Genomic DNA, 12,288 nt, shown 5'->3' with positions numbered 1-12,288 from the left:
ATCATATGGTTTCTGTGGGTTTTGTTGCTGATACGGTCAATTCTGTAGATAATTTTCCTAGTATTGAGGCATCTCACCTCTCTGACCATAGTATATGATTCTTGTCATATGTTGCTATAATCTTTTTAAAATTTTATTTAGAATATTTTTTCATGGTTACATGATTCATGATTTTCCTATCCCTCTTCCTTCTGTGTTCCCAGAGCTGACAAGTGAATCCACTGGGTTATACAGGTATCATTGTTCAAAACCTATTTCCATGTTATTCATACTTGCAATAGAGTGAACTTTTAATATCAAAACACCATTCACATCTCCATCAAACCATATGATTGATCATATGTTTTTCTTCTACATTTCTGTCCCCACAGTTCTTTCTATGGATGTGGATAGCATTGTTTCTTATGAGTTCCTCTAGATTGTCCTGGGTCACTGCATTGCTGCTAGTAGAAAAGTCTTATTACACTTGATTGTGCCACAGTGTGTCAGTCTCTGTGTATGATGTCCTCCTGGTTCTGTTCCTTTCACTCTGCATCAATTCCTGGAGGTCTTTCCAGTTCACAGAATTCCTCAAGTTCATTATTCCTTTCAGCACAATAATATTCCATCACCATCAGATTCCACAATTTGTTCAGCCATTCCCCAATCGATGGACACCCCTTCATTTTCCAATTTTTTACCACCACAAAGAGCACAGACATAAATATTTTTGTATAAGTATTTTTCTTTATTGTCTCTTTGGGTACAAACCCAGCAGTGGTATGGTTGGATCAAAGTGCAGGCATTCTTTTAAAACTCTTTGGGCATACTTAAAAATTGCCTCCTAGAGTGGTTGGACCAATTCACAACTCCACCAGCAGCAGTGTTTTAGTGTCCCTGTTTTGCTACATCTCCTTCAAGGCTTATCACTTTTCTTTGTTGCCATATTGGCCAATCTGCTAGGTGTGAGATTTTTTTTGTTTCAATTGTTTTAATTTTTTGTTTCAATTTGTATTTCTCTTATCAGGAGGGATTTAGAACACTTTTTTCATGTGCTTATTGATAGTTTTGATTTCTTCATGTGAAAACTGCCTATTCATATCCCTTGACCAAATGGTCATTATTCATTATCGACAGGATAATGAATTGATTTTTTATAAATTTGACTTAATTCCTTATATATTTGTGGAAATAAACCTTTATCAGAGAGTTTTGTTATAAAAATGTTTTCCCAGTTTCTTGCTTTCCTTCTATTTTGGATGCATTGGAGGTTTTTTGGTACAAAAACTTTTTAAATTTGATATAATCATAGTCATTCATTTTACATTTTGTAATGTTCTCTATATCTTGCTTAGTCTTAAATTCCTTCCTTTCCCACAGATCTGACAGGTATACTATTCTATGTTCACCTAATTTATTTATGACTTTACTCTTTATATTTAAGTAATTTACCCTTTTTGAATTTATCTTGGTATAGGGTGTAAGATGTTGATCTAAACCTACTTTTCCCCATACTATTTTCCAATTTTCCCAGAAGTTTTTTGTTAAATAGTGAACTCTTTTCTCAAAAGCCGGGGTCTATTCATTTATCTAACACTAGCTGGCTAAGGACATTTACCAGTAGTTTATTCCATTGATCTACCCTTCTGTCTATTAGTCAGTACCATATTGTGTTGATGACTACTGCTTTACAGTATAGTTTAGGATCTGGTACTGCTAGGCTACCTTCCTTCATATTTTTTTTCATTATTACCCTTGATATTCTTTATCTTTTGTTCTTCAAGATAAACTTTGTTATATTTTTTCTAATTCTATAAAAAGTTTTTTGGTTGTTTGATAGGTAGGGCACTTGTAATAAGGAACTTCTGGGACAAGATCGAGAATACTTTGAGTGACAGGACCGTTGGTTAAAGATTTAGAAATGTGCCCAGGTGGCATGAGTCAGTTTGAACCACCCCTATAATGCCCAGGTATGACAGCACACAGGGACTCAATTTTGAATATCTTGGGAGGAGAGTGAATTGGAGGGTGGGTAGGCCCTGTACCTGCAATCTAGTGTCCATACTAGAGTACCTTAGGAAATGATTCTACCTGCTATTAATAGAGCTGAGAGAGAACAATACTACAGCTATCAAGAAGAAACACCATTAGCTTTCCCTATCCTTTGGCTTATCCTCGGCCAAGTCAAGCCAGGGATTGAGAGAGGCTGAAGAATCTCCAGCCTATTATTTGATCCATCATCATCTATAGATTTTGATTATCTACTTCAATTAGTTTAGCTTAGCAAGCCCTAACAGCTCTTTCCTTATTCCTTGTTCCTAAATCCTTATTAGATAAGTAATAAATGCTGATATAGTTTAACCCAAAAAGATTGGTGTTCCTTTCCTAATTAGTGAAACATCTACAGCTCTTAGGGTAGGGATTTATCCTACACAGTCAGAACTTAGCATTATCCAACCAGCATATCACTACCAGCCCATATCAACCTTTACCCAACCCCGAGCCAAGAAGCTAGAGAAGTTGTCAACACCCATCGCTTGCCACTTTGGCTTGGGCAACTGTTAAAAGGAGCCAGCTTGGCAGACCCAGTCCAACAGAACCCGTCAAGCCAGGGAGGCATAGCCCTCCATACCAACAACAAAAGCTTCTTTTTAAATTACACACTGAATAAGTATTCATTATGATCAGATGGGATTTATACCAGCAGTGCAAGGAAGGTTTAATATTAGGAAATCCATCCACATAATTGACCATATCAATACTCAAACCAACAGAAATCACAATTATCTCAATAGGTGCAGAAAAAGTTTTTGTCAAAATACAACACCCATTCCTATTGAAAACACTAGAAAGTATAGGAATAGAAGGACCATTCCTCAAAAAAATAAACAGTATATATTTAAAACCATCACCAAGTATCATCTGCAATGGGGACAAGTTAGAAGCCTTCCAATAAGATCAGGAGTGAAACAAGGATATTATTTAACATTGTCCTAGAAACATTAGCAAGAGCAATCAGAGAAGAAAAAGAAATTGAAAGTATTAAAGTAGGCAATGAGAAAACTAAACTATTACTCTTTGCAGGTGATATGATGGTCTACTTAAAGGATTCCAGAAAATCAACTAAAATACTATTGGAAATAATGAATAACTTTAGCAAAGTTGCAGGGTACAAGATAAACCCACATAACTCATCAGTATTTCTATATATTTCCAACAAAACTCAGCAGCAGGAGTTAGAAAGAGAAACTCCATTTAAAATCACTCTAGATGAGTGATGGGCAAACTTTTTAAAGAGGGGCTCAAAGGAAAGGAAATGCTCATCTGTCAGTCTGTTTCTAAGGCAACTCTTTCGAAGTTTCATTGTATTGTATCCTAGTCATTGTATTCATCAGATTAGGAATAATGTTGGTGGCAGGATAAAACATTTCAGGGGGCTGCAAGTGGCCCACAGGCCGTAGTTTGCCCATCACTGTGACAATATAAAATATTTAGGAAGCTATCTGCCAAGACAAACACAGGAATTATATGAACACAACTACAAAAAACTTTTCACACAATTAAAACTAGATATAAATAATTGGAAAAACATTAATTGCTCATGGGTAGGATGAATTAATATAATAAAAATGACAATCCTACCCAAATTAATCTACTTATTCAGTGTTATAATCTTCTTGCTAGTATTTTGTTTAAAAATTTGCATCAATACTCATTTACAAAAATGAACAATATGTAAATGTTTTGCATGTATATATATGTATAAACCAGATCAAATCACCTGCCAGCACTAGGAGGGGGGAGGGAAGGAAGAGGAGATAAGTTTGATCATATAACTTAGGAAAACTTGTGTGGATATTTAATAAATGTAATAGGTAAAAAAAAGGCCCAAAATATTTGCTTCTATACACATTAGGGATAGTGGTCAATTGCTTTCTTTTCTGTTATTATTCTTTCCTGGTCTAAGGATCAGCATCATATTTGTGTCATGAAAAGAATTTGGGAACATTCCTTCCTGAGCTATTTTTTCTGAATAATTTATGTAGTATTAGAATTAATTATTCTTTAAATGTGTGATGGAATTAATTTGTATATCCATCTGATCCTGGGGCTTTTTTCTTAGGGGGTCATTGATGCCTTGTTCAATTTTGTTTTCTGAGATGGGATGGTTTAAGTCTTTTATTTCTCCTTTTGTTAATGTGGGTAATTTCTATTTCTTTAAATATTCATCTATTTAATTTGGTTTCCCAGATTTATTGGTATGTAATTGGGCAAAATAATGCCAAATAATTGCTTTAATTTTCTTTTTAATTATTTGTAATCTTAATCTTTTCATTTTTAACACTGGTGATTAGGTTTACTGGTTTTCTTCGTTTTTGATCAAATTAACCAATGGTTTATCAATTTTTATCGATTTTTTAAAAGTCACTATGACAGATAATAGCATAAATGGCTTCCTACAGTTCTATCAGCATGTAAGCTGAATACCAAATGAAGAGCACTGTTTTCTTATTTCTCTGATTGCAATTAAAATATCTTCAATGTAACCCCCCAAATTATCTTTACCTACATTTTCCAGCTGTAGCACAGTTAAAAACTTATAAGTTCAGAGTACAAAGAATTTATCATCTATCCAGGACCTCAGATTTCTTTGGAAGGAGATATACTGGAATGACAGTCAGTCTTGATAGCAGAAGATCTGGTTTTGAGACTTGGCTCTGACATACATTAACTATGCAAACTTTTTTTTTATAATCTCTAACATTGAAATACATGTAAAATTCTGAATTCAAACAAGCATAAAATACATTGTAGAAGGCAGAATTAGGACTAATAATATTTAGAGATTGCTAAGAGACAAACTTACTTACAATATATGAAAGAACTTTGTAATGTTTGCAGAACTCCTTAAAAATTGACTAGACTGATTTTTTAAAATAAAGTATTAAGTTCTCTGTCCCTAGAAGTCTTAGAGTAGAGGTTAAATGATTATCTACTAAATAATCTCCAAATGAGACTCTTGAATTCAGTAGTAAATTGTAGCAGGTAACTAGGGTTCCTTCAGACTCTTAATTTCTGTGATTTCTCCCAAGTAAGAACTTAAATTATTAAGACAAATATTATTAAATTATTTTATGACTTTCTAATCAATACATTCCATTTGCTAATCATTATTTTAAATGAAATAACTTGTAAACTATTACGTTAATATTCTGAAATAATACTAAATTATTCACTATTTTCCTCCCAGTGGTTAACGAGTTTGCCTTAAAATGTTAATTTGTAGGAATATTATAATTTTTAGATATCATGTTTTACTTAATTTTCCTTTTACTATCTTCTCCTTTGTAAACTTGCTTCTCCAATTAAATTATCCTTTTAGCTTTGGAACATGAATCTTTGACAAAACTAAATTAAAATAGGAAGTCTTGCCAGGACACCTCAACCTTGAGTTAGACAGGCCAGAGAGATGGAAAGTGATCCATGTTTCCATGACAACTAAGGTTATTGCTTTTGCTCAGACTGCTAAAACAGTGTTAATTAGATCTAAATATGGTGATGATTCTTGTGATGTGGTTACATAAAGACATGCTCAAGCATGTGTACCTAGAGACACCTAGGGTAAATTGAGATTGCAAAACTATGAAGAATATTTTAAACAGAGTGAGACTACTTATGTCTTTCCCCTCAGTGATTTACACGAGTAACTCAGAAACAATATTCAAGCCTTATTTATTATAAAGCACCATTATCACAATTGTTTTTACTACACTCTTAATTTTATGCATGAATACTGTCATGGTTGACTTGCTGCAATACAAGTTTATATTGTTTTTGTTTTTTGTGTAAAAATTGCTTTACATATTCATTAATTTACTAGATCCTGACAAAAGTCTCCCATTTAAAAGAAAACATAATAGTCTAGAAGAGGTTACCTTATTCACCCAAAATGATTAAACAAGAAAGGGGTGGAATCAAGGTTCTAATCAGGGTCTTTTCAACTCAGATTGCAGTATTCTTTCAACTATGTTGCTTCTACATCTTTGAAACACACACACACACACACTGTTATATGGCCAGAATAGCAGACTAAACAATACTGTATTGAAAATTCAAAGCAATGTAAGTTGTACCAAATGTGCGAAGAAGTGCAAATATATATTTTTAAATTCGGATTTCTAGGCATGAAATAAAAGCAATCAGTATTTTTTGGTATACTTAGAAAGTTAAACTTCCTAGAGTTTGGTTGCAGATATTTGATCTAAATTGCTTAGCACATTGGGATAGATTACATTTATATTTATAATCATATTAATTATAAATTATTTTCAAAAAGGCATTAAACTTCAAATTGAGAAATCTGGGTGAAACTCTACCTCCTACCTTTATTCTTAGTGCGACTCTAGAAAAATAATTAATCCTCTCTGAGTTTAATATTGTTCCCACTTTTCAGAGCTGTTAACTATAGATATATTTTCATAAAATTTTATATATATGATTATCTATTTATCTATTTTTCTATTTATCATCTCAGTCTCTCTCTCAATGAATAACTAATTTGTGGAATTTTAGTTCCAGTTATACCATTACTAGCTGTGTTACCTTAGGCAACTCTATAATCTTTTAGCTTCAATTTGATCAACTAAAAAATATAAAACTCTGAAAGGCGAGAGGATTGACCAAACAGAACAATTTATTGGCTATTACAATGTTCCAGTCACAATGGGAGAAGGGAGGGAGAAGACAGAGAGAAATAAAGGGAAGTAGAGACAGAGAAGAGGGAAAGATATAAGAAAACTGAATCAGAGACGGAGAGACACAGAGAGAGAAAGTGGAGAGAATCATGGTTCTGATAAAATGTTTCAAGTTTTTTTGTGGCTACATTCTTAATTTATATTTCTAAACAAATAGAATTTGGGGGTTTTCTGGTCACTTAATCTTTACAATTTTTTAGATCTCTATTTCTAAGATAACCATAATGGTTTGAAATCTAATATTGTACCACTAGTGAAAAGACTGATACAAAGAATAAAAATCCTTCTGCTCTAGCTATTATGTATAAGGTACTTCTTAGTTTACATGGAATGGGAGATTTTCTCTTTACTGAAGTTGTGGTAAAAGCAAACTCTTATCTCAAAAATCACATCCTGAGATCAAGGAGCCTATGTAAAGTATATTCTACTGGCTCCTAGCACAGGGACTTCCACAGAGAACAGGCTTAATCCATACATATTAAAATCTTTAAATGAAATAATCTTTAAGTTCAAAGTGAAAGGACTAGAGTATTCATAAACTCTTTTGATCTTTATTGCATGTTTTTCAATGACTATCCATTCTCTTCCAAAACGGATTTATTTTTATTTGAAACATCTTGCTCTAAAATAGAATCAGTCCCAGGGAACACTCATCAATTTGTACTGCCTCACCACAACTGATATTATTTCCACGGTCATCTTAATAATTTTACTGTCCAAATTCTTCAAACGATTTAAAAATTTGAAAATGTTTGAAATGAGATGAGTATTATCTGAAAAATAGTTATGCTCGATGACTTACATTTTTCTTACATTCACAAAATCGCACCCAACCATAACTCCTAACCAGTAATTCATTTTTATGGGAGAAAAAGCAAATAGAAAAAAATAGACATTTCATCACAAGAATTTTGATAAAGTTAACTATTAAACCAGCATCTATGTGGCACATTAAAAATGATGTAACAAAGTAGAATCTACAAAAAAGCTTTCAACTATAAGTGGAAGTTAATAAAAATATGAATATATAAACTTCATATAAGGGATTTTCATTTATAATATCAGAAATTCCTAAGAGCAAATCTTAGTGTATGCAAATGTTGTGGTGGAAAAAAATCCAAATATATGCTGTTAACAAGTCACTTAAAATGAGTTAATCAAAACCCAATTATTAATATATTTCAATACAACATTACACTGAACATAAATTTAAAACCAAACTTTAGTTCTTTACATTTTGATTAATGTCATAGCATGAAGTATTCTAATATTTTCTAAGTCAATCTTATATATCTCTAGGTATTTTTGTCTAATCATTTTCATTCAAAAATCCTCATAATCTGTATATATATTCTATTCGTTTGGTTCTGTATTTGTTGTTTTTCCTTCACACCACTACATACATAAATGTCTTTCCAGAAATGTTGCTGTATCCCTTATACAAGTCTTTGTTATTTGTATTATTATTATTATTATTATTATTATTTAAAAATAATGGTGGTTCAGTTGATAGAATGTTTGGCCTGGAGTCAGGAAATTAAATCAAATTAAAATTCTCACTTGAGTTCAAAGCCACTGCATAGAGTTATTTTTGACAAATGACAGTTCATTAGAGAATGCTGAATCTGCAGTAAAGAAGTTCTGAGTTCAAATCTTGTTTAAACACTTAAAAATAATATGATCTTGTATAAATTTCCTCATTTGTGTAATAAGCATAATAACTTCACATATTGCAAAGACTCATTATAAAAATAAAATGTTTCCCATTGAGATTAGGAAAAAAGGAAAAGACCTATATATTCCAAAATATCATAGTAGCTTTCTTTTTGGTGAGAATGAAGTATAAACAGAGGAATTCCCCATCAGGTGAGGAAGGACTATAAGAAAGAATGAGCAGACTAATTAAACATTTTTTGAAAGAATGACCTGGGATAATGAACAGTGAAAGAAGAGAACTAAGGGAACATTATAAACAACTTCAGATTTAATACTTGAAGAATAACTTGTGAATGTCACCTCCAAAGAAGGAACAGGGAAATGGAAACATGAAAGACATATAACTATATATAAATATCTGTCTTCCATATGATGCTTTCTATGATGTATGGTGGAGAGAGGCTGAGAGGTTTCTAAGTAAGTTCAATTAATACAAAAAATGAAATATAATGAGTTAATGAATCAAGAATGCTTTACAAATCATAAAGCATTAAACATGATATATGACTATTATTCTGAATTTTACTGTGTCACAGAAACATTTAAAAGTTTAGAACTCATAGCCAAAATATATTCTTTATGCTAAAGACTAAAAAGAATGGAGGTACTGAATGATAGAAACAAAGTTGAAGAACTAAGTACCTTTAAAACCATTTTTATGTCTTTGTATCATGTAAGTAGAAGAGAGAAATTTATAATAGGGAACATGTGCACTTGCAGTTAAGCTAAATTACATTCAGGAAAAATTGAACATTAAGTGAATATTTATTAAATGTTTATTATGTACCAGCCACTGTACCAGACTATGGGTGCAAAGACAAAAAATGCAACTTCCATGCCTTTAAAGAGCTTACTTCCTATTAGGATGGGGACAAATTAATGGGATTTAAAACATCTGTCTATGGGCTTTCTTTCTCTCTGACTGATATGCTTCACATAAGTTTGGCCCCACTTCTATATTCTTTCTTTTTTTCAGCATATTATGAAAACATCCACTAAAAAAAGCACAGTCTCAATAATGAAAAGCCAAATAAAGAGTGTAGTAAATAAAATACAAGTAAAACATGGCAAAATCATTCAGATAATTATTCCTAAGATTCTTTTCACCCTGACTTTCAAACAGTATCAGACCCAAGTATAGACCACTTGACACCTCAAAAAAAGTCACAGATATTATACAGAAGGTTCTAATTGTTCTCCATTGAATTAAAGCAACAAGTGATACATGCAACACTAGGGAGTACAGGATGAGGAAACACACCAACCACCACAGCCAAACTTTGGTATTATTTTCACAGCCTTTTGTGTTGTCCACATCTTACTTAATCTAATAATTAGTTAATCTTCACTGAACAACTATAAATAGGATACTTAAAGCCCTTAATTATTCAGGAATATGATTCATCTGTTTTCAGGCTTATCCAACTCTTCATGACCTCATTTAAGTTTTCTTGTCAGAGATTTGAAATCAGAAAGACATGTTTTCCTGACTCCAGGTGTGACACTATACCTGTGATGGCAAACCTATGATACAACACGTAGCCATTTTTGATGACACATGGCTGCCTACAGAGAAGTCTGGGGCCACATGCCAAGGATGAAACATTTGCTGTAGTGTAGTGTAGACACTGTGCACTATAGATGACAATTCTACCTATATTAATTTACCTATTTTGGTTTATTAAATACAGTCATACTTTATAATTATACATTTTTCTTATTTAAACTATAAATATTGTGAAATTATGGTTTTTTCTCAAAGTGACACACCACCTGAGTTATGCTCAGTTTTTTGGTGAATTTTGACACACCAAGCTCAATGCCCATCACTGCTCTATATACTGCATCACCTCACTGCTCCAATTAGCTCAGATTTTAAAAGAAATATATAAGGAATAAACACATGCTAATATACTTGTGTACTATATGTAAACATAATACCTATCCTCCAAAGAAAAGTTGCTTTTGAATGAATTCAGGTATTTCTAGTCATACCTTGGTAAACCGCTTTAAATCCGGGGGAGCCAATGCTGTCATCAGACTGGAGATGTAGCCACATCTGATTGCTCATGCTCACAATAAGATCAGGTACACTAGATCCAGTGAGTCTGCATATAAAGAGAGGAAAAAATGACTTAAGGCAATATTGTATTTATTGTTAAGCCCTTATGATGTTTTAATAAATTAAATACACAATTATTCTAATAAAGCAATTTTCCTATGATTGCCTAAATGTTACTAAAGGCATGAAAAATCATTATTAAAAATCATGCTTAATTAGCAAGTTTTCCCTCAGAGAAACTAGAACCACTTGCAGTTGATATTAATTTGTAGATCCATTGCTGTTTTAAAAAATAAAAATAAAATTGACAATGCATTTGTAACTGTATTTTCCTTTCTCTTCCTTTCAGATTCATTGCATATACATACACACACTATCTCCAAGTTCTGGTTATAATGCCCAATCATCCAAATATGTTCATTTGTTTGTTCCTTATTTGACTAGCATGGGCTAAGAACTGTGCTAGGATCACTCTGAAAATGGAGAGCATACATAAAAGAAATTGCTTTGATAATATCACAATATGTTCAGATGTCTATCATTTTATGTGCTTTTATTCATATTTATCCCTTAAAATCTCTTGCAAATTGTTAACTTTTTTAGCAAAATATAAGGATTGCGTTATTTTGGTCACTTAGTTGAAAGTTAAATTGAAAAACATTTGGAATTTGGAAATATTTCATAAACTCTCTGAATGTTAATGAACACATCAGCCAGAGTATAAGTAACAATGTGCCATTGTGTTTTGAAAAAAGTCACATCATGAGTTCTGTCAGCTCATGAAGAGTAATACTAAAGACAGTGACTTTGCTCAGAATTCTGACAGATAAGTATGTAAAAAAAGTGGAGGAGAAATTGATTTCACCCAAACAAATGTCTCTAATCATATAAGAAGTATTGCTTGAAGTCACGTAGATCAGGAATATGAACCCCTGATTTGTTCCATCCATCATACCATTTGTCTATCAGAGCTTCATTTCCACCTCAGGAAGAGGAAAACACCTGATACCTCAGGGGAAGATGAACAGCAATCATTAAATGTCAAATAATGTGCAAAATTGTGTATGAAATGAAAAAAAAAAGTATTTGATGACAAGTCCAGATGCTGGAAAGTACATTGCTTTGAGGGTTGTTTTAATTTTTTTTTCCTGTGTGATCATTTCATATTTTGTCCTAAGTTTTATCCTTGCTTCATTCATAGGCTTATGTTCCCAAAAAATCCATGTCATTCTTTATGACATTAATCTGATATGAGTCCTTTATGACTAAGGAAAAATTTTAGATGGGAAAAGGCTTTTATTTTAAAATTCTTAGCCTTCTGTGGGAGTAGAAACACAGAAGAAAAACAACTGTTTGATCACATGGGTTGATGGGGATATGATTGGGGATGTAGACTCTAAATGATCACCCTAATGCAAATATTAATAATATAAAAGTAGGTCTTGATCAATGACACATGTAAAAACCCAGTGGAATTGTATGCTGGCTATGGGAAATGGGAGGGAGAAGGGGAGAGAAAGAACATGAATCATGTAACCATGGAAAATATTCTAAATTAATTAATTAAAAAACAAGGAAGAAAAAGTAAAAAAGTAAAAAAAATTCTTAGCTTTCCTTTTTTACCATTTATTTTTATTTTTCATACATAACATAACATATAATATAACAATAGTATAATACCTATGATATAGTACAAATATTTAATAAGTTATAATAAATATGCTCATCAAGAAGAAATTCTCACATTAGCTATGTCCAAAAATCTATGTTTCAGTT

The 12,288-nt window shown here is 32.1% G+C and overlaps 1 protein-coding gene across 1 annotated transcript in view; it reads right to left on the bottom strand.

Moving 5' to 3' along the window:
• Positions 1-12,288, bottom strand: part of CSMD1 (CUB and Sushi multiple domains 1) — a 2,120,031-nt gene that overhangs the window by 664,828 nt on the left and 1,442,915 nt on the right. Inside the window, exon 13 of the mRNA XM_044659558.1 lies at positions 10,446-10,558. Coding sequence (XP_044515493.1) covers positions 10,446-10,558 — 113 coding nt within the window. The remainder of the gene's footprint in view (positions 1-10,445; positions 10,559-12,288) is intronic.

This window comes from Gracilinanus agilis, chromosome 2 (assembly GCF_016433145.1).
Source record: "Gracilinanus agilis isolate LMUSP501 chromosome 2, AgileGrace, whole genome shotgun sequence".
Classification (NCBI taxonomy): Eukaryota; Metazoa; Chordata; class Mammalia; order Didelphimorphia; family Didelphidae; genus Gracilinanus; species Gracilinanus agilis.
The sequence above is the reverse complement of the archived record's forward strand: the minus strand, read 5'-3'. Positions and strand labels throughout refer to the sequence as shown.